Genomic DNA, 22,727 nt, shown 5'->3' on the forward strand with positions numbered 1-22,727 from the left:
ATGAGAAGAGACTTTTAGCACCAGATACACCTTCTTTGGATTTCCCTCAGCCCCACACGTTTATATATTCTCACACAACACGCCCCTCACACAGGAAAGAGCAGCTTCTCTCCTGCAGACGGAGACCTTCGAATTCACTCAGATCACCCGCTGCCAGCTGTAGAACCGAAACCTCGGTTGCTAATCCCAGCCTTCAGTGCTTGAACAGAAACTCATTTCTTTCTCGCCGCGCACCTCGCAGGCAGCAGCGATGCCTCGCCTACCACTAGCCAGTTAAAAAAAAAAAAAAAAAAAAAAAGAAAAAAATTAAAAAAGAAAGGGGATGTGCTACACGTTTCTGAGGGCTCAGCAGCAGAGCGGGTGCCCCAAGCGGAGAAGCACACGCCACCTCCGCGGTGCCCGAACACCTCTCGGGCGGCGGGCGCTGCAGGCAGGGAGCGCCTCCAAAGGGGTCCCGCCGGAGCACGGCCGGGCCCGGGGCGCCGCAGGAGCGGAGGGGGCCGCGCCGAGCCGGGGCTGCGGCGGAGGCGGCCGCGGGGCGGGACACGGGCGGGACACGGACCCGCCGCCCTCACGTCAGCGCTCCCCCTTCCCCGGCGGGCTGCCCCGGCCGCGCGGTGCGTTGTGGGAACGGCGCTGAGATGGCGGCGGCCGCCGCCGGGCTGAGCTGGAGGCGGGTGTCCTCCTTCACGGGGCCGGTGCCGCGCTCCCGCCACGGGCACCGCGCGGTCGCCATCCGAGAGCTGCTCATCATCTTCGGCGGCGGCAACGAGGGCATCGCCGACGAGCTGCACGTCTACAACACGGGTGCGCGGGGCGGGGCCGCGCCGCGGGGCGGGGGGGACAGCGGTGGGGCCGTCCCGTCTGCGACCGCCGGTGGCACCGGGCTCCGCAGGGCGCCGGGGATCCCCCCCGGGCCTCCCGCCCTCCCCCGGCGCTGCCCGCGGGGGCTCGGCCGAGGGGGCGGCGGGCGGGCTGAGGAGCTGCCCGGAGCCGAAATGGCGGGGCGGGAAATACGCCTGGGCCAGGGGTCTCCCCTGGGGTAGTGCTGTGCCCCGGCTGATGGTGCGGGGTTAGTGGTCCTTCCTGGGGAAAAGCGACCCCGAGAATCTCCCGGTTCTGCTTTCCCCGGCTGTCGCGCAGGGGTGCGGAGCCTCTCTCCCCTGGCAGGTCGCGGCTGAATGGCGGCAGGCGGGATTAGTCCCTACGAGTGGCCCGATCCCCCTCCCTCCCTCTGGTGGCGGCAGCTCACGGGAGCCGAACGCGCTGGAATGGGAATCTTGTTTGGAAAAGTGAACGTGTTGGCATCGGGAGCCTTTCCAAACAGGAAGCTGCCCAAGACCGATTTTATTTGTGAAAGATTAGGCGCCTAGATAGTTACTGTACCGAATGCTGGATGAGGCTGGAAAACTTGCGTGTAATTTCAGGGCTTGGGCCGAGACGGGAGAGTTCAGTGACTGATCTGTGCTGCTCAGTCAGCCGGTGTTGGCTGCTTGAGGTTTTTCCCGGCAGATTTTTCTGTGATAGCTTTAAGATCTACTATGCTTACGTATTTCTGTAATATTTTCTGAAGTACTTACGTATTTCTGAGGGGAGAAGAAAAAAAAAACTCTTAACCTTTCTGTTTGGAAAAGTAATCCAAAGAAAACTCAGCATAGTTATGCCATCAGAGCAGAGGTTCTGACAGGTGCCTTTTGAGTGAGTCTTACCATGACTTGTTTTTTTTCTTTGCAGATTTTCTGTTTAAGATGTTTCCCCTTTGCAGCAGTGACAAAAGGGATCATGACTCAGTTGTTCCAGTTTCTGGACAAGTGCTTGGCCCAAACTGACCTTTTTTATTCTGGGATTTAAGATGCAGGGTTATGACCTGAGCTGCCCAAGTGTGGGATATCATCCATGGCCCTTGCTATGCATGTGATGATTTTCGAAGAGCTGGCACACAGTGAAAGCCTCTTAATCCCCTGCAGCAACTCTCACTGGAAGCTTTTAATTTCCTACTTCTCCTCTTCATGCTCTTATTAAAGTGTAGGAAAGAGAAGACATTGTCCCCTGTAATTCTTAAATTCCAGAACAGTTTAGGCACCAATATGCTGCAGCTGGATCAGACAAGTCTCAGTTGCTTTTTCTTGACTCTTTGCCTCTCCTCTCCCACATATCAGTGCAGCACTCTGTGGATATTAAAATTGGTCCCAGAACAGTGTAATTAGTTTTTGAATAGGGCTATTAAGTCCAGGCACAGTGCCATGCTGCTGTAGCTCTAATAATTCTGTTTCTAGGGCTAGCTCCCTCTGAGTTAGCGTAGTTATCTCTTTTGTGTGGAGCTGCACTTGTGTTCGTCATTAGCCTCTATTCTTGGCAAGTCTGTTAAATTGCTGGATGACCCTTCATGACTGACTTAGTTACAGTGACCTCATGGGCTCATTCATATACTGAATTACATTGGTTTGATAGAGGTGTTTGCTTTTCTTTTTATTAAAAAAAAATATGATTCATTTAAAACTTAGTGTGAAGCAAATAGCCCATTCACAGTTAACTGCAGATAAAAGGTAATTCTTTAGAAAGCAGAAGTGTTTAAAAATACATGTTTCAGTGTTTGAAATATTTTTTTAAATATTTTTTTCTGGTTTTTTTGGTTTTTACTTCCTGCTATAGTTACAAATCAATGGTTCCTTCCTGCTGTAAGAGGAGATATTCCTCCAGGCTGTGCAGCACATGGATTTGTTTGTGATGGTACCAGAATACTAGTTTTTGGAGGAATGGTTGAATATGGAAGATATAGCAATGATTTATATGAATTGCAGGTAGGAAATGTATGAATATGTTTTGATTTTCAAGATTACTTTATTTATCTGTGTATGAAGAAACACATTTTATTTTACCAACTGCAGAGGAAAGTTAGATGATCTTTGCTCTTCAGAAAGATTTTCTCCATCTTAAGAATCTAAAGTTTATTCTAAATAACTTTGAAATAGAGACTTCCATCTAGTCTAAATAAAGCATAATATATTTAAAATTTTATTAAGGTTAGCTCTTACACATCCCTTTTAATGAATGACATAAGAAAAGCCCAGCATTCCCTTAAATAGAATTCAGAAAATATACAAATGTTAATATTATATTAAGTCTACTTGTTATGACTGACTATAAATGAAATTATTTCTGAATACATTTTTCTTGTCTTCAAGGCAAGTCGATGGCTCTGGAAAAAAGTGAAACCTCAAGCTCCTTCGAACGGTTCTCCACCCTGTCCTCGGCTTGGCCACAGCTTTTCTTTGTATGGTAACAAGTGCTATTTATTTGGTGGCCTGGCAAATGAAAGTGAGGATTCAAACAATAATGTTCCCAGGTATGCTGATTTATCTTTGAATTTAATGGCTTTATAAAGAAATTACTAGATTTGATATCTTTGAAAAGGAACATTCTAGGCAGGCTGTCCTGCACACCAGGTTCTCAAAGTTGGATTATTTGTGCAGTGAAGGGGTTACATACAAAGAAGGTTAAGTATTCCTTCTGTTAATCCCACAATATGGAACACTGAGTGACAGCTCTGACACTTTTGTAGGGAAACCTGAGTAGGCTTTGGTATTTCTTCTATTATTTTGGGCAATGTTTTTAAGAATGGCTTGTCTGTTTGAATTACCTCAATCAGCAGAGTCTCATGAGTCATCAGGGAATTCATGATGGATGTTTCTTCTGTACTGCTGTGAAAACCAGTAACGAATTCATCTGGAAATTTTTTACAGTAACAGCTGAAGTTGCCATTATTGTCAGCAAACTGTGCTATAATGCTGAAGTTTTATATCCACATTCACCTGCAGTTCAGAGCACTTATATCCACTGAGCTATAAACTGGTAATTTCAAGCTCAGTAAACAAGAGGTATCTGGTGTGAATGCCAAGATTCAAAGACCATTATCTAAAAATAACTTGCTGATAGATTCAGCAACAAATGGCTAATTGTGCATTGACCAGCCTTAAGACACGAGAAAAAAAAAACAGCTTCTTCTCACCTCTGCTGCCTTAAGAGCTGCAGAAGTTTCTCTCTAATACCTCTTGTCATCATGTATTTCCCACAGCTTTGCAGTTTATTTTAGGTGTCCATATGTAGCAATTTTTACAAGAAATGTTGTTTTCATGTTTCTTTCATGTAATACAGCGTAGCAAATAAGAGAGCATGCTTTCTCAGAAGCAACAAGTTATAACTGTTAATTTTTTTTGTTTTAAATCCATTTTAAATCCAGATTTGGTACTGCCCACAATGCATCAAATGTTTTGAGAGTTTAAAACTCTACACCCTCCCAAGACAGAAGTCTGTATTGTTTGGAAGTGGTCAGGGTTTAAAGCGCACTTCTCATCATGCTTATAAGTGAGTTTTTCATACTTTGACAATAATACCCTAGATATTTAAATGATTTCTATGAACTGGAGCTGCAACACGGGTCTGGCGTGGTCGGCTGGAGTATTCCTGTGACCAAAGGAATCTTGCCATCTCCCCGAGAATCTCACACAGCCATTGTGTACTGCAGAAAAGATGTGGGAAGCCCAAAGATGTATATTTTTGGAGGCATGTGTGGCTGTCGACTTAATGATCTCTGGGAACTGGACATTGGTGAGTTGGTTTGTCAGCAGAAGTCAGTGCTTACTGGCTGAGGGAAAAAAATTATAGTATAAAATGGTTAATGGCATGCTGTGGTCGGGATATTATTGAGACTGACACCATAATGTTAACTTTTTGTAATATTTGGAATTAAATAGATACAGTATTATTTGCATATATTATGCTCGCTGATTATGAGTATTCTGTGAGATGGGTATCATAGCCTTTTAAGCACTCTAGTGAAACAAAGTTGAATAACCATAATGAAACCATAATTTATGTTTTAGTTTGTGTGTATTTCCTGTGATTTTTTTAAAAGAAGTTCCAAGTGCTTGTTATTTCACCCTCTTTCTTAAAGCAGCCATCTTAAAAAGGTGAAATTTAGCTTTGCTGTATATTAGAGGTACGTTCCATCCTAAAATCCAGGTAGTAAAATATGTAGCAACAAGACAATTTTTTTTTTTGAGGATTTTATTCTCTTTCTTTTAGAAACCATGACCTGGTCAAGACCAGAAACCAAAGGGACAGTACCACTTCCTCGCAGTCTCCATACGGCCAATGTAATAGGAAACAAGTATGTCTGTTGTTAAAAGCTCAACTCTAGAAAGGTACACCTAGTAGGAGAATGATGATGCTTATCCACTACTGCTCAGTACAAACATCAGCCCTGTAGAGTAGTTTCCTGCTATTTCAGCACTGCTGTTAACTCAAGGGTAGCAAACTGTCAGTGTTTCCATCCAGCAGGACAATCTGCCCAACCCACCAGCAGCTTTCTGGGCTTCTTGGAGCACCTTTGTGCATTCTGGGGAAGCCTCAGCTGGGCCTGAGCTCTGTCAGGAGTGAGCTTCAGTGCCTCTGTATGTGTGACACAGATGAGGTAGCTATGCAAAGAAACTGCTCAAAGAGTAGAACTAGTTCCAGACAAAACTATTCCCCACTTTTTTTGTAGTCTGTCCTTCATTACTCCATTTCTTGCCAATATGGTTTGTTTTGGCAGGTAGCATTAATAAAATGGACTTTTAAACATGTGTTTCAGTCCATTTTATATCAATTTACAAGCTGGCATGGGGAGAAAGAGGCAAGGGAGTAAAGAAGTATGAAAACTTCATATCTTCTGATCCAACAGCAATTGGACATATTATAATATGTCCAAATAACACATTACTTAAAATGTTAGCAGTTTGTAGCCTGCATTGTATTTTTAAATTTTGGTATCTGAGTTAGATGCCGGTCATCTTATTTGAGCATGACTTACTGTGAGGTCTGCAGAAAAGGATTGTAGAAATTCTGTTGTACCTGTGGGATGTTTGGAGAGCATTAGCATGATGTTATTAGCTAAATGTTAAGGTGTTAACTTCTGTTTCTAGGAAGTTGTCTGAGAAGTTTCCAGGATTTTTTTGTGTGGTTGGGTTTTTCAATCAGTCCATTTGCTCAAAAATTTCAGAAGGTAGATGTCTGCAACTGTACTTCATAAAGACAGTAGATACAAATAAAATTTGCTGTGAACCAAAACTGTAACACAGTGGAAATCTTTTTTATCCTAGTTTGAGAGAGCACATGTAGCAGATCTAGATGTTAATTGGTGTTTCTTTTCTTTTTCCCTCTTCCCTCTTTTCCTGTATTTCAGAATGTATGTTTTTGGTGGATGGGTTCCACAGTCAGCAGGAGGTGAAATTTCTGCTACTGATGGTGAATGGAAGTGCACCGGTTCATTTTCTTACCTTAATTTGGGTTAGTGTTTCTGCCTTTCTGGGAGCGGGTATTTGGAATTGATATTTTCTTAACAGAGTAGAGTAACTATTTTGAAGACCTTGAGAAAAGGTTGGGATACATAGTTGTAATCCTGGCTGAATAAAGAAGTTGCTAGTTTTTTGCATGTTACTTGAAAAGTAATATTTTAATTATTATTTTTCTTTGAAGATTCAGCAGGTTTGCTTTTTCAAATATTTGTTATTACAACTTTAATACTAAGTAATGTAAATACTCCTTTTTCATTTATGGAAGAACACGGGGGGCAGATTCTGAAATGAGTTTTTTCTAAGCATGGTAGTACTATCCCTGAACTCTCAACTTCTGATCTATTTGCCTGAGAGAGATAACCAGAGGTCAGAAAATTCAGCCTGTATGAATTGATTTTATCTTGTACACTAATTGGAAAGCGACCTTCTTTTCATAATATTTCCACTTTAAATACAGTTGTCTATAAAAACAGGTGATTTATTTTCATTATTTCTGAGCAGTTAAGTGTGTTAACATCTTTATGTCTTGTTTTGGAAAACATCTAGAAACTAAATGCTTTGAGTTTCATTTACTAGATACCACAGAATGGATAGGTCTGATCTCAGATTGCCAGGAGGACAAAAGTAACTTGTTACCAGGGCCAAGAGCAGGACACTGTGCTGTAGCTGTTGGCACTCGTCTGTATATCTGGAGTGGTAGAGATGGTTACAGAAAAGCTTGGAACAATCAAGTTTGCTGCAAAGATCTTTGGTACCTTGATACTGGTAAGAGACTTGTACTATGTCTTGTGTTTTGTTAACATATGGAAAGTTTGCGTGATTGATGGTCAAAACATTAAAGCTGTAACAAACTCAAAGACTATTTACATTTTAAAAAATATTTTTAAATCATGCTTCATTGCTGGTTTTTTAAAGGCTATTACTTAAAATGAAAAAATTAGGAAGGCTTATTTAAAGTCTCTGAAAAAACTTTATGCTAAATTCTGCACTGCATGCCATAGTCAGCTGATACAAGATGCTAAAGGCTGTTCTAAACTCAGGGTTCCTGGCCTCTCTTTTTAGTGATCTTTTCTGCTACTACTTACTTTATTCACCAAATCCCTTCTTCTCTTGGGATCATTGCTGCTGCTGCTTCCTCATCTCTTGGACTGCAAAAAGATACTCTTCAATATAAGAAAGGACCAAAATGGTCTTGAGATGAAGGGAATTCTGGAGACTAATTACCTTAGTAGTTTCATTGATAGCAGGACACTGAGATGGTGTTTGGAGAGAGGGAATTAGAATAAAACTTTTTTTCCCTGTTTCATTTTTCCGTCAGAAAATGAAAAAGAGTAGCAGGGGAGGGATGTGCTTAAGATTACAGTCTGGTCAGGTATAGAGGCATGTGAGAGGAACAAGCCATTTGCATTAGTCATGTCTAGGCTTCAGCCTGTGCAGAAGTTAGAGCAAAAGCTCACTTCAGCTATACAGAGCAAGCAGAAAGGAAGAGGAATAATTTGGGAATTAGAGGAATATGTAAAGCTTTAGGAGCCAAAGAGCTACCTGCAGCATTTCAGGAAAGCACAAGGATCTCCTGTCTCTGTAATCCCTACAATGATGTAGCTAAAACCCAAAGGCCTACTGGCAGCGGAAGAACCATTAAAAACAATGCATCAGAACTGGAGCATTTTTGAACACTTTGAAAAGACACTTCATAATTTTCTGACTTGGCTTGCCACCTTTTGACAGTTGTTTCTTGTTGAATCTGGTATATATTGTACATTAGTGAAAAAGGAGCAACTGATTTTACTTGCAATATGCAGCTATTGACTAAACTGGTAAGGGAGGGCAATTTCTAACGTGCCATCTGTGTTTTATTGGTTTCTTGCAGAGAGACCTCTAGCACCATCACAGGTACAGCTGATCAGAGCTACAACCAACTCTTTTCAACTGAAGTGGGATGAGGTACCTACAGTTGAAGGATATCTTCTTCAGTTACATGCTGACTCACCAGTGCCACCGGTGGCTGGAATTCCTGGTACTGGCGTTCCTGAGACATCAGTGCTGAGTTCACAAGGTAGCAGTCAGATCACATTACACTAATGTTTGTGCACAGGCACACTGGAGGGTTGCAGAAATAATAAATATGAGTTTGGTTTTTAAAGAACCATTCTGTGAGAGAGGGAGAGACCCTGTTTCTTTGGTTATTCTCCAAATGCCTGCATCATAATTACGGAAAACTCCCCTTTCACTTGCTTCTGTTGATTTTGGCCAGCTCTCTGAATTATGAAGATATTTGTAGAATGCTGGGCACAAGTTGAGAAAGGAAGCAGTGAGGAAGAGATTTTATTTGAATGTTTGGTCATACAGTTTCATTTCAGACTTACAACAAAGTTTTCCTTCAAGCAACCTTGCCTTCCCTCTTCCTTACTGAAATAAATTAAAACAATCATAATATTAAGTTTTACATAACTGATGGGAATTTGCTTTTGTTTACCTGCAAGGTGGCTGTTCTTTCCATCAGAGTCCACAATCATTGCCTAGTGTCCCTTATCCAGAAACGAAGGTGGATCATCCCAGCCAAACAAATAATCTCATTCCTAACAATGTAAGTGTAAAATGAAAAATGCTTCATGTGGGAAGGTAGTGAACTGCCAGAACACTTTCTCAGTTTTAAAACTCCCTGCATAATTTTTAGGTCTTAGAAAAAAATGCAAATAAAACAAAAAGACACCTGCTGAAGTAGTTGTCTGTTTTTTTATATACTTTTTGCTTTTATGATTGAGAGACAATCTTTCAAGTCCTCTTCTTGTTAATGCAGAAGGGGATTGCAACTGTATTGTCTTCCACAATGCCATCTGGGAGCCTGCCACCAGTAGGAATACTATTAATCCTCAAAATATTAGTTCCCATTAATGTGGGGAGCAAAAAGAATAAGGCATATTCCTTCTTTGTTAGTCCAGTTTAGTTTTATGCTAGTCTGCTTAGTTATAAGTTCCTACAGCAGGTTAAATCCAGTTCTTATCTGTCTGGTGTGCAGTTGTGCATGTTCCTCTGTTTTGCCAATTTAACAGAAAGAGTGAGGAACAACTCTGGCAAAAGGATCCCATTTTTAGAACTTTGGACCTTTTCTTTGTGAAGTCATAGATCATAATGTATTCCTCAAGAAAATACATGTAGAAGTACCATAAATTTCACTAAGAATAGAAATATCTCAAGTACATTGTATCAGGAAAGCAAAGATTGAAAGACTCTGTAATTGTGATTTTCCCCATCTCTGGTAGTCCCCCCAGTAGACTAAATATACAACTAAATATACACAGCAATGAAATTCCATGTAATGATAAAATTTAGTGTGACTCTTCCAAGTCAACACAGTGTTTGAGTCTTTGTTTTATAATGATTAAGGTAAGGATTGAGAGATTGATTTCTTGGTCTAATTTAGAGTGCTAGGGGGAATTGTTGAAGGAGTTTATATTGTTGTTTTCATGCTGTGTTTGCAATTGAAATTTCTGAACTTTGCAGTTTAATATTAACAAATGTGTTGTTTTGGTTAGGTCCAAGTTGCCCTTTCATCCAGTTCAAAAGTAGAAGGAAAAGAAAAGGTTGCAGCACCTGAAAACAAAGTTACACAGGAGACTATGAAAAACCATGCAGATGCTACAGGATTCAAAGAATCAAATGCCCCTTCTCTTTTGCCTGTTTGTACTTCAAGTAAGATGACTATAGAAAAAAAAAATTCAAGTGAGAGTTAAAATTCATCTCAAAAACATAAAATAAGATTGTTTCTGTTTTGTAATTTAAAATTATTTAAGAGTTCTTTAAAGTTTAAAAAACCCAATTTGTGTTAGTTATTACTGAATGTATTTTTAGAAAATATGAAGACAATTGAAATCTTAACTTGTTTGAAATGTTGCAAGGTACATGAAATTCTCAATATATTCATTATTATGATGGAAAATCTGCCTATTTAAACATAAATAGCCATTTTTTAAAATCAAGTAAAAAGGGACAGATGACATTTTACAACATTATGGTGATAGTAACTGCAAACTGACACTGTGTCTCTCTGTTAGCAGTCAAAAGCTATTGGCTGATATAAAATTTCAGGCAATGTAGAGACAAGCATATTTTTCTCTGACTGCAGAGGGAGAAAAAGATGGCAAGGCTGTGATTTATGCATTTCATGGAAGTGCCTTAAGTTCAGTGTAGTAAATCCAGGCTTAATCACCTGATCTTTATATTTGACTTCAATGTATTTTATAGGTAGTTGGATTTTTATTTTCTTCACAGTGGAATTTAATTAGATGTGGAAATTTTCATTCTTGTTGCTAAGTGAGAAACAGACTTCTACAGGGGTTATCTTAAATTGATACAAATCTGTGATACTGATTTGTGTGGATGCTTTATTTTAGTAGGGTTTTTTTCCAAAATTAATTTTTTGTGACCATATACATAGAAAACAGCAAGCTTAAACTAACTGTTTACATACATTTGTTTGTGACTGTGGAGACAGACTTCTGTTCAGTTAAATCTGAAGTAAATATTAGCAATCAATAAAATCAGATCTGTTCTAACCTAATTCTGAGCTAAACTCAGGCTTTATATGAAACTAAATCTGTTAGACCAAGCTGAGATTTGTTGTGTTACCAATACTGAATTCTGGCTAATATTTTCTTTTTTTTTTAAGGTGCTCAGACATCAGCAAATGTAGGTGAATTACATGACTTGGACAAACAAAGTGTAAATCCTGATGCTTCTGTATCCAGTACTGTCTCCAGCACACAAACTATGGTAACCCAGCAGGCTGTTAAAACTGAATCATCAAGTACAAATGGGGCAGTTGTTAAAGATGAAACTTCACTAACAACATTCAATTCAAAATCTGAAGGTTTGAAATGTGTTTCACATACTGTATTTTGAGCCATATATTTTTAAGGCCATCAGAGTTCCTCTAGTGTAGTGGGATTCCCATCTTGAGTAGTACCTGGGATGTAGATAGGGCTTTGGGAATTGAAGACCTTGTGCAGCCTGGATGATCTCTGCTAGGATTTATACATCTTTTAGTTGGGATATTCCTTCTATGCTTTTGTAAACCATCATGTTTCCTGTAAGCAAATCTTTAAAATCTTCATTTATGCAGAGGTCCATTTCCTAAATATCAGTGGTAGCCTGTTTTAGTGCTCATTGCACATTTGCTTTCATTCAGTGCTTGCCTATTTAGTCAGCAAAAGACTAAAATAGTAAACCGTAGATGATTTGGATTTTAAGTAACTGACCTCTATAATAAATATGCCTAGTTAATGTGGCCAGCTCATTGCTGGTCTGATGTGCTGGCCTCTTCACAGTCTGCTGGAAATACCCAAAATAAGCAGCAATACAGAACATAAATGGGTAGTTTTTCAAGTTTTGTTTTTGACAAATATCAACAGGCTGTGCTTGTTACTGTTTTGAGTGTTAACTGAAGAACTGTATTCTGATATTGATGTTGTGTATATAGTATAATTTTTACCAAGTAGTATTTTATTTTAAAAGCAAGTCCCAGGAACACAAGCATAAAATACTAATACTCCTTTGTGTTACCCATGTGCTTAATTTTTTTTTCTTTTGATTCAATTTTAAATTTAATGAATGCTCTGCTCTCATTTGTTAGGATTGTTTACAAATTAACTGCTTATATTTAAAATTCAGACTGCATTGATGTCAGGGACAATGCAATCAAATTAAGAATTCACACTTAGACTATTCATACAATGTCCCCCGTATGTGCCTCAATCTGGTATTCAGATTATTTGCTTACAAATATTTTATATCGATTTCATAGTCCTGTCAGTTTTTAGGATTTTTCTGAGTCCTTCCTTCTGTTTGCATTATCTGTAGCAGCCTCCAATGCTAGACTCTTGGAATTGTTCTGGGAATATGAGAGAAGCCAAAATTAGTTTGTATTATAAATAGAACTGCATGCAAAAGAAGTCTGAGATGTTCTTGTGCAACAAATACTTGTAAATGGCTATTGAGGTCAACTTTAATGCTGTGTGGGTTTTGTATTAATTTTTTTCTATTGCTGAAGTTTTTAAAATTTAGCATTTTGTTTTTAGCTGCTGAAACTGCTTTTGCCATGCCTTCAACAAGGGTCAATACTGGACAGACAAATGATTCACACTCTTCTGTAAGTCTGAAAAAGTATTATCAGATTGCTTTACCTATTGTTCTGTTGATTAGTTGTAAGGGCTGTTCTGTTTTCCTTTAATTATATTTCTGAAAGAAAAGCAATGTTTATTTTGAGCTTGGAGTGAATAATAGAGGGGTAAACATTTCTGTTGTAAAACTAATTGCATTTTGTGAGTTAGATGTGAGTCTAAGTAGCAGTTGTGTAGTTGGGAGGAGATCCAAGTACATGTTTCAGCTGTTGAATCATTTTTATCAACTGGCACAGTGGAATGGTCTCTGCTGCATGATGTGAAAAAGTTTTTCTGTATGCACAACTGAATTTAAAATTAAGTATGTATTAGATCAGACTAGTGTTAGCTGATGATTCTATAGATTTGAAACGTAACTTAACTGACATCTTGATGTTTTTCCCTAGAGGAGATGGGGACTGACTATGCAAGCTGTAAATACTGCCTGAAAAAGTAAATGCTTCCTATTTCACCTGCTTACAACATAATACACAAACCCAAGGTGCCACTGTTGCCATCAAAAGCAAGGGACAAAGGGGAGAAGCAGCTGCTAATAACGGGTTGGTGTGCTTCTGCCAAGAGCAGCTGCAGCTCCTGCCCCATTTCCATGCTAGCAGGATCATGGCTGATCTGTGCTGGGCACCTGACTCTGCAAGTGCCCTTCCTGGTGCCTGGAGACGAGCAAGAAAGCCAGTTTGTGTTTCTGGGTCAGTCAGGAGCAGTTTGCACACCCTCCATCCCCATGGCCCCGCGCCACAGCAGAGGGCTGTTCTCAGCTGCAGACGAGTTCCGCAGTGCCTGACAAAGAGCATGTTGAGGTGCAGCTGAGCCCCAGGGAGAGCTGCTGATGTTGAACCACCTTGGGAAGCTTCTTGATCTCTGAGAGAAATTAACTCACAACTACATGCTGCTACAGACACCTAGTTCTACAGCTTTAAGCTTCTTCCCCTCCCTGCTCAGAACATCAGATGCAACATCCCAGCTGTTGCTTTTTAAATGGCAGACTGTGTCTGAGTAACTGTACAAGAGCCAATTGGTTTTGCACAGTGTTTTAATAATACATGCATATTCATTTGAAGCATAAGAAAGTAACACTGGTATAAAAGGAGGTTGTCTCTTACATATACTAGAGCCTTGACATTTTTTTCCATGGCATTGAAGTGTGGGTAATCTACATGACGTGTTCTTCAAATACTAGAGAGCTCCCCAGAGGCCGCCGGCACCGGTGAAAACCAGGGACCGCCGGTGGTATGATGTGGGAATTTTTAAGAACAACAGTGCTGTGGTGAGCCAGTTCTACTTGCTGCCAGAGGAAACACTGAACATCAATAGCAAGGTAGCTGCTGCTTCTCTGATGTAACTCACATGTACCTATCTCAGAATCTGTTGCTTATATAGTTCACAATAAAATATGGGGTTTCCTGATACTGCAGCAGAATCTGGTGCTTGTAGGAGTTTTGTACTTTTTGACCAGTTTCTCACCTCTTTTTACTATTTTCTAATGAATTTTCTTTTGTTGTTTATGTATGATAATACAAAATATCTTATTTTGCTATTACTAATTCTTATATTATTTCTTGCCTTAGGAAACAATTCTAAACTTGCTAAACTTTCAAACCAGTAAAATTCTTAAAAACTGAAAATCCCCCGATTTCTTAATATGTTACTGCAGTCCAGCATTGAAATGTTTTAGTTTCTTCTCTGTTCTCAGAATCTTTGCATAAAAATTGTTAAAGATACTTATAAAACATAGGTTAGGCTGTTTAAAAAGACTAGATATGGAACTATAGTGATATTTGTATTAGATCTTTCTAACTTAATGTTTGGTACATGTAAGTTGATACAAGTAAAGTATGGGTGGGAAACTTGCAAAAATGTAACAGTTGCGATGGTAAAAGTGTAAATTAGTGATATCCTAATTAACTAGAAACAAAAATTGTGTGTCTTCTTGAGACAGAAACAAAAACAACAGAAACCTTTTTTTGAAAGCACTTCACTATAAATATTCTGTCTTAGTTTTAAAGAGCACCGTACATTGTACAGTGTTTACATTGATTGCATTGATTGGTTCTTTCACATTATTTGGTAAGAAAAGAGTTCCACTGTAAGGATCAGTGATGCATCAATGCATATATTAATCATGGAAGTATGGTAGTGCATAATGTTTCAGAAAGCTATTTGTTACTAACTTACAGTGCTTTTCCTTAAAAACATTTTGATTACCTACACATTGAACTGTAGCTCCCAATGTTAGGAATTAACTGCTTTTGAAATGAAAATATTTTTTAGGACTGAAGATTACGTTAACTAAATCATAATTTATGTAGTTGTAAATGCTACTTTGTTTTAACTTTACTGAGTAAAAATAACCACAAGGTACAGTTTAATTTAAGTGGCTGAAAAAATGGGAAATCTTTTGGTCTTGAGATGTAGTCTCACATAGCATCTTAGATCAGCTTTTTGAGGTCAGATAATATTGTGTCAGTCAGAACCATAAGTTCTGATGTAAGTCCAGCAGTATTAAATAGATTTTCAGTTTCAATTAAACTTAATTAATCTCAATTTAACAATTCATACTTTTTTAACCTGTGTTTATAATATCTTAAACATTAACACAAATGTTGCTTTATTTTCAGGCGGAAGGTGCAGATGTACCAGACTACAGATTACTTAAGAAACAGGATCTGTTTCCAGGCACAGTGTACAGGTTCAGAGTTGCTGCAATTAATGGCTGTGGTGTTGGGCCTTTCAGTAAAATCAGTGAATTCAAGACGTGCATTCCAGGTTTTCCTGGAGCTCCTTCAACAGTCAAAATCACCAAGGTGAGAAATATAGGTAATTCTGATGTGTAAAATTCTGGTCATCGGTATAATCTCAGAACTCTTGGTTATAGTTGGTTTTATTTTTAAGCTTGAATTGTCATATAGAATAGTACCCAATGCTTACTTGGTTAACTCTGCTCAATATAATATTCTTTAAGAAATTTGCCAAAAAGAATTATTTTAAGAGTTAATCTTCATGTTAGCAGATATACATTCAATCATCTGGCAGTTTCCCCATGATTTTCTAGTCTTGCATCATTAAATCCTCAGGGATTCTTAAAAACAGTCAAAAGACACATCCTTATCTCCAGTGTGGTGATGGTAGGTTAGAATTTTCAGATAATATTTAGAATTTGGGTTTTTTTAATATTGTTTATATATTTATGGTTAGCTACATGCTATCATATTTTTCTCTCTTTCTTCAGAGTGTAGACTGCATTCATCTTTCTTGGGAGCCTCCTGCTTCACCCTCTGGAAATATTTTAGAATATTCTGCCTACTTAGCTATCCGTTCCACGCAATTACAGGAAAATCCAAGTCAGCTTGTATTTATGAGGATATACTGTGGTCTTAAAACTTCCTGCATAGTGACTGCTGCCCAGCTTTCCAATGCCCATGTGGATTACACCTCCCGGCCTGCCATAGTGTTCAGGATTTCAGCCAAGAACGAGAGGGGCTATGGCCCAGCCACACAGGTCCGGTGGCTTCAAGGTAAAGTCACTGTCACACACAGCATTTGAGTGGAGCAGGAGCTGTGCATGTCTTCCAGAACCAACACAGCACTTATTGTATGTGAATTTCTTGAAATGTTGTTTTGTTCCATTTTATGTAGTTTTAGTTGTTTTATGCAATTCTAGTTGTTGCTTCTGACTTTCCTAGAATTCACTTCAGCTCAGAAGTTTTTCAGTCTAGTAAGAAGAAATCCAGTTATGTGCTTCATGTACATGACATACAGTGTAATCAGGGATTTTTTTTCAGTCTTCTCAACCTCCTGAATGGAGGAAAAATTCCTTCGGGTGATGTAAGGTGCATTTTTGTGATGCACATACACTTTAAAATCTGTTACAACCAGAAGAGGTTTTGTCATCTTGTCCCTGGGCTTGAATTTTGATAGGTTCATGATGATTTGGGGATGGGAATTGATCCACTGGAAATAAAATTAGTGTTAGCCTGGTCAGTTCTGGCTTGCCTTATAAGTAAGCCAACCTGGGTTCTCAAGTTTTGCCAGCTTCTCATCCTGCTCCTTCCCATTTCTGGCTTACCTTTGTTGGGAGCTGGCATTGCTCAACAAGAGGTGCTGTGGGCACAGAGGAAGGTAGGAAGGGCAGGGTGCCCATCCCCTCGGGCAGCAGGGAACTGTGCTGCAGGGGTAGCAGCACAAGGGTGACCTTGGTGGGCTGGGACCCACCTGTTGAACGCTCCACTCCTTGGTTTCTAATACATGCTTTTCTAAGATGGGGAGTAACAATGAAGAAGAATGATGTTCAGTATTTCAATGCTGTTTTAACCCTTTAATTGGCAGGGGTTTTGACCATGATCTATATCCTAGAACTCTGAAACAGTGTTTGAAAATGTTTGTACACCATGTAAAATCATGCAACATTTAACAATGTTTCCTTCTTTTTGCAGATATGAAAACATCAGGCTCAAAGTAGAAGCAACTTAATAAATCTCAAGTTTCGAATGTAGTGTTTAATGTAACTCTTGTACTATTTGTAAATGCTACAAATATTTTATTTTTGCATTGTTTTTATCTTAAAAATATATAACCTTTTTTACGTTTGACACATCAACGTTATAGAACCTTGCTCAGGTATGAGTATCCTATAGAAAATGTATCAGAGATGGTGGGGTGGAGGATCACACTCTATCCAGCACCTCTTTTTGGTAGTGATAAGTTAAAATGTAAAGAAGGCAGAGTTTCAAATTAAAAATGAATAAAAGAATTGGCACAAGTAGTAGTATTTGAAATAGAGTCCCCGTGATTGCTACAGATCTTGCATAGGTAATTCATAAGATTTGGGATATGAACAAATTCTGTTTGGTTTCGGTTCCCTATACCACATTCTTCATTGTGGTGCCTGAGTACAAGGCAAAAATTTCCAGTTATTATATAGTAACTTAAAATGTATAAATATTTTAATATATACTTTTTTTGTAAAGAAATGATTTTTTCTACTATTTGTAACAAATATCTTAATCTTGAAAGATATCCCCTGAAAATTTAAAAGGAAAAAGATAAACTTATCCATTGCTCTTATTACAAAAAACGCAAATTCATTGTAAATGCACTACTATTACTTAAAATTATCCTTTTGTAGTTGTACAAATCTTAAACTTGTAAATACCAATGTTTACAAGAGACCTTTCTGGTCTTGTATTAAAACTTCCATGAGATTCATTCTCCTTTTTTTTTTTTTTTTTAAATCCATATGCTTTGCTTTTAGCATATGCTTGCTTTTTGCACTAATAATAACTTACCTCATTCCTGTGTTAGTAATCACTTGTGTTGCTTCCATAATGTTTCTGTAAAACTTCAATCTGAAAATTTTAACCAAAGTTTAGAATACATGGTAAGCAATTTTGCACATGTTATATGGCAACTTTCAACATATTTATTCCAGTTAATCCTCTTAAGTGCTTGTTTGCTTTACCAATATATTCTACCAATCAAGTTCAGTATCTCCCTTTTACTATGCATCATTTTACATTAACTAGCTAGCTGATAAAATCAACAAGCATTACTTCTAGGAATAGGTTGATCCATTCCTATGCGAAAAGAAAAACAATTGTTCACAGTAGTGAAATAAAGGTAAACATTTTAAATGCTATTTATGTATCTATATATAAAACTATGTTTACCAAAGTGTAGAGGAAAATGGCTGAGTTGGACAAGGTCACTAGGTGAATAGATTGAGGCACCTAAATAAGATTTATTTTAAAATAAAATCTAAATTATTTACTGTGCAATGAAGTTTATACTTTGCACTTTAATTTTGCCCCAAATGCCAAAAGATTATACATCAAGGTAGAATTTCTTGCCTCTTCCAGTTAAATTTGTCTTAAGAGCATTTGTAAATATATAAACTAAAATCAATGATGTGCCTGGTTTGGTGGGAGAAGTATCACTAAAATGGTAGAGATTTAGCAGCTCAAGTATCCCAGAGCAGATTTAATAGCCAAGCATTGGCTACCCTGAGAATCAGGGTTATAACGAAGTGCTGGTACAGCCTTAATTATTGCAATGCATCACATGCTCCAATAGCATCTAGAAAGTGCTGGGGACCATAAATGGCTATAATAGTGTTAATTGTGGCACAGGAGTAACACATGTGGTTTGACTCCAGAGAAAAATCACGTGCTTATGGCAGTAACAGATATCCCAGTTTCACTTTAAACAGTGTTTATAGTATGAATGTATAGGACTTTTCCTGAAGTTAACTGGCTTTAAGATACTTGTGTTTAAATGGTCCATTTTGTCAGGTAGGATCTCGCTACCAATACTGTCTGATAACTAAAGTACCATACACATGAACTGTCAACTAGAAGAATAGAACTTGTTTTTTGTTATTAGTACTGTGAAAGAAGCCTTTAGAGAAAACACTTGTGGCTTTGATTTTGTTGGTTGATAGCTGTGATTGTGGAGTTGTTATTTAAGAATAAAACCTGTTGGGTGTGTCTGGGTGGAGTTTTTTTGCACTTGGTTTCACACGCTTTGCACAATTTCTTTTTTCAGTGGGTATGTCACGACTACCAAAGGGTAAAACTGTGGCGTTTTCAATGAAAGTATAATTTCCTTGTGAGTGTGCTTTCTTCAGCTGACTTGACGTAAGATGTCACTTTCTCTTTTTTGTCCAAGTTGGGTAACGTTGAATAGTGATCATATGCAACTCTTCAGTTGCTCACAGTTTTACTTTAAACTGAAATTGTGGTACACACTGTAAAATACACTTTGTGGTCTGTTTTTAGAACTGTATTTATAATGTCTAAATCCCACCTGTTTGCCTATCAACTAGATATCAGACAAATATTGATTGTTCAATTTTAAAGTTTAGAAGACTGTTGACACCAGCTCTTTGAGACTCCATGTTATCCATTTATTTCAGATACTGCTAAAGGACATGTAACAGAAGCTGAAATCTATCAAATTACAGTATCCATATTGTAGAAATGTCTAGGTTTACTGAACTGCTTAGGGAGGTTGTGACTGTGTAAGCATAGCACAGTCATGCCAGTCATGGCAGACACTGCTACAGCTTCATCTTCAGAATGTTCTTGTGAAAGTGGAAATGAAGTGAACAATAACCTACACTTTGTGTTTTCAAAGTAATTATAGCAATATCTTTTGAATGTAGTTTGGAGTAGAGCACATGATCATGCCATAAACTCTGAAGATAATATAATAAGTATTACTGTTGTTATCTGATTATTTCAGGATAGCAAATTTGACGTGAACTTAGTCTTACAGCCTGTTACTTAATGACCTCTACAAGGAAACTGACATTTTGTACAATACAAGTTGATTAGTCTTATTTTGAAGCATTGTTTGTTCTTTGTAATAAAGTGGTTGTCCTATCAAACACATTGTAAATACTGAAGTGTGTCTGTTTTTTCAGCAGTGTGCGTGAACAAACTTGGAATTTCTGATGCAGAGTGAGTCAATTTGTCAAATTGGGGAAGAGGGTTTAATGATAAGCACTGTCCTAATACTATTACTCTTCCATAAATATTGTCTCCTATGTTAATTCTTAGTTGCCTCATGAGCTTTTTCCTTAGCTGAGGTTCTCCAATATCCCTGCCCCACCTTCTGCAGTTGCTGTGCACTCACCATTACTCTGCCTCCTTCCCTGCCTTTGTGCCTTGCAGGCTGTGGCCTCTGAACTGAAATTTTGACATTATTTCCCCTGTCTATACAGGGGTCCTGTTGCTGTTGACAATGAGTGACAAGGAGTTTGCTGTTGCTCTGCTGCAGTTTGTTAAAAAGATGTGTGAGCACTTAGTGTGCTCAGAAGGCTCCTACTAAAGATTTGAATTGTGTTCATGTCCAGCTCTACTCAAAATTACTCCATCTTTTATGGCAGCTGACAATGGGGAACTCTTGGGGGAATAAGCAGTACATTTTGCACAGAGCAGAGAGGAGCTAGTGAACTGAAAGATCTACTGGATTGTTTGTAGACCTCCTTAAGAGACTTCACATGAGAAACTGCTAAAAGCTGTCTGCTCCAGATGGATTCCTTCTTTGTGTTCCTAGCTATTGTAATAATGGTTGTTGTCTTGCTATTTGTGATTCTTGCATTAGTGGAAAACAAATGGGAAAACCTAAAACATCAGTGAAGAATCCTCTTCACTGTGTGCTGTTTTCTTTCTGTTAATAAGATTTTAAGAGTACAAGTTATTTACTCTTGAAGGCAAATTTGAATTTGACGTATGAATTTATCTTAGAAACAACTCAGATTTATTTATTTTTCTTTATAGCATTATCTGGTCCCTAGGGTATTTTTATAATATTTCTAGTGAGCTAAACATCAGGGCTTTTATTCTGTGGCTTCCAGTTCTGACACTGAAACATTTCCAGATTCCCAGGACAGGGGTGGAGCACTGACTGCTGGCACTGTCTGGGCAATGTGTTCCTCCTTCTGTTAATAGTAGTGAAATCTTCATTTTGATGCATTTGCCATTGGTCTGGAAGTGGAAATCCGTTATTAGAATTTCAAGTAGTCAGCTTGAAGTATTGGGAAGATGAGCTTAAAATAAACTCTCTTGATCCGTAGTCTTTAGAATACTGCACCTCCAGCGCTTCCCCCAAAGGGGAAATCTCTGTGATGTGGGGTGTGTGGGGGTAGGGTGGGCACCCAGCTGGATCCCAGCATGAATGAATGGTGGTGGGGCTCAGCCAGAGAATGAATGCCCAGCTCCTGCAGCCCCTGGGAGTTAGGATGGCAGGAAGGCCCAAGAGATGTGTGTGAGCTACTGGGCCTCTTTGTCTTACTCCCCCTTTACGTGCCTCATGCTAGATAGTAAAATCTGGTGTCTATAAATGTGGTAGATTTCAACTTGGTCTGTTCCCTACATCCTTCAAAAGCCTCAAGTACTTAATGGTACTTACTGGGCTTACAGTCCTGACAAGAACAACAAAAATATCTCTCAAATTTGGGCTGGGCATAGTTTGCTGTCATTGTTTTTTGTTTGGGTTTTTTTTTTGAGGGGATTCTTGCCTCTAACAGGCATCTGCTTTTAATATCTGATGAAACTGCTAAGTTGGTACAGCAGCTCCTTAAAATGAAACTTAGGCCTGGATGTGGTATCTTCAAAGAGAAGAGATAAAGCATTTCAGTGTGTCCAAGTGTTCAGAGAGTTATTTCTGTATCTGTTGAAATTATAAAATACTATTATCCACACATGGAATTTATCAATACACAGTTATTTCGAAGTGATTCTTAAAAGAAGCATACTGGGTATATACCATTTTACAAGGTTCAAAACCTTCTAGAAGGTTCAAAATGTTGGTTTTGTTTGCATCCTTTTTTTGTTTGTTTGTTTGTTTGTTTTGTTTTTTGGGTTTGTTTTTTTCTTTGTTTCCATTCACTTACTCAAGTGTTTATTGCCAGGGATTCTTAACTGCCTTTTAGAGTAACCATCACTCTTGCATGCAGTGCTGGCAATTCTCTTTTAACAAAAAGTTATTAAGTACAAGCAGTTATCTTGTAAGTTTGAGCAATATTAACAAATATCCCAAATTTTCTTTTGAGTAGCAGTTTCCTAATTATTTCTTCATTGTGTTTTGCCTGAGTAGGGAAAAGACTATATGTTGACTTTAAATGCTGCCTGCTCTAGAAGGAAAGTGTTTGGAGTCTAGGAGCAACTCTTGGAAATTACTGCCTTGAAAAAGAAAACCTGAAATATCAATCTAACAGCTTGAGGTTTCAGCTACTTACATTACAGCCATCTGAAGCAACATGAGAGCTGTCAAGCCAGACAACACAAAATGGCCAGTTTTTGTCAATATTTCTTCTTCTTGTGTGTACAGAACTTGATCCCACTGCATCTACTCCAGAAACATTTTGGATGAGTTTCAGCTGCTTGGCTTGTGAAACGTGGCTGTTGCTTGTGGTTTTGGATGGAGAGCAGACTCATCCTCTGCTGCAGCACACCCCAGGCTCTGCAGTCTCCGTGTTCTCATCCCACAGTGCTGGAGCCTGTTTCCTTGTAGCAGAAATGCTCTCCAGGTGGCTAGAGGTGAGATTTCAGATCCTTTCCCTTCTCCCTCAGTGCTTAGCTTTTCCTGTCAGCTGGCTGCAGACATCTCCCTGTTCACCAGGTTGCTTTTTCCAGGATGTTGCACTGCACAGGGAGCTCAGGTGTCTGGTGGGCTTGGATCTCCTGGACGGGGCCAAGCAGGAGTTGGGCAGCAG

At 38.8% G+C, this 22,727-nt stretch overlaps 1 protein-coding gene across 2 annotated transcripts; it reads left to right on the forward strand.

Annotated features, from left to right (window-relative positions):
• The first annotated feature begins 641 nt into the window (after positions 1–641).
• HCFC2 (host cell factor C2) lies at positions 642–19,906 on the forward strand. 2 transcript variants are annotated; one of them, XM_014256899.2, is made up of 16 exons: positions 642–807; positions 2,653–2,801; positions 3,186–3,346; positions 4,400–4,608; positions 5,086–5,170; positions 6,224–6,327; positions 6,912–7,100; positions 8,206–8,391; positions 8,819–8,922; positions 9,872–10,028; positions 11,005–11,205; positions 12,413–12,483; positions 13,692–13,829; positions 15,130–15,315; positions 15,741–16,026; positions 16,945–19,906. In XM_014256899.2, the coding sequence occupies exons 1-16, from the start codon at positions 642–644 to the stop codon at positions 16,968–16,970; spliced, it is 2,418 nt and encodes an 805-aa protein (XP_014112374.2). In that variant the 3' UTR covers positions 16,971–19,906. The 2 variants fall into 2 exon arrangements, with proteins under 2 accessions (XP_014112374.2, XP_014112373.2); XM_014256898.2 differs by lacking the exon at positions 16,945–19,906 and having other exon boundaries at positions 15,741–16,055.
• The last annotated feature ends 2,821 nt before the right edge of the window (positions 19,907–22,727 follow it).

The sequence above is a fragment of the Pseudopodoces humilis genome, chromosome 5 (assembly GCF_049639895.1).
Source record: "Pseudopodoces humilis isolate 2021_Gansu_Grassland_sample_001 chromosome 5, ASM4963989v1, whole genome shotgun sequence".
In the NCBI taxonomy this organism is placed as follows: Eukaryota; Metazoa; Chordata; class Aves; order Passeriformes; family Paridae; genus Pseudopodoces; species Pseudopodoces humilis.

Coding starts and splice junctions, on each gene's coding strand:
- HCFC2 (XM_014256898.2), top strand. CDS start 642: ATGGCGGCGGCCGCCGCCGGGCTGAGCTGGAGGCGGGTGTCCTCCTTC. Junction 4,609..5,085: donor TCTCTGGGAACTGGACATTG/GTGAGTTGGTTT, acceptor TCTTTCTTTTAG/AAACCATGACCTGGTCAAGA. Junction 12,484..13,691: donor CAAATGATTCACACTCTTCT/GTAAGTCTGAAA, acceptor TTCAAATACTAG/AGAGCTCCCCAGAGGCCGCC.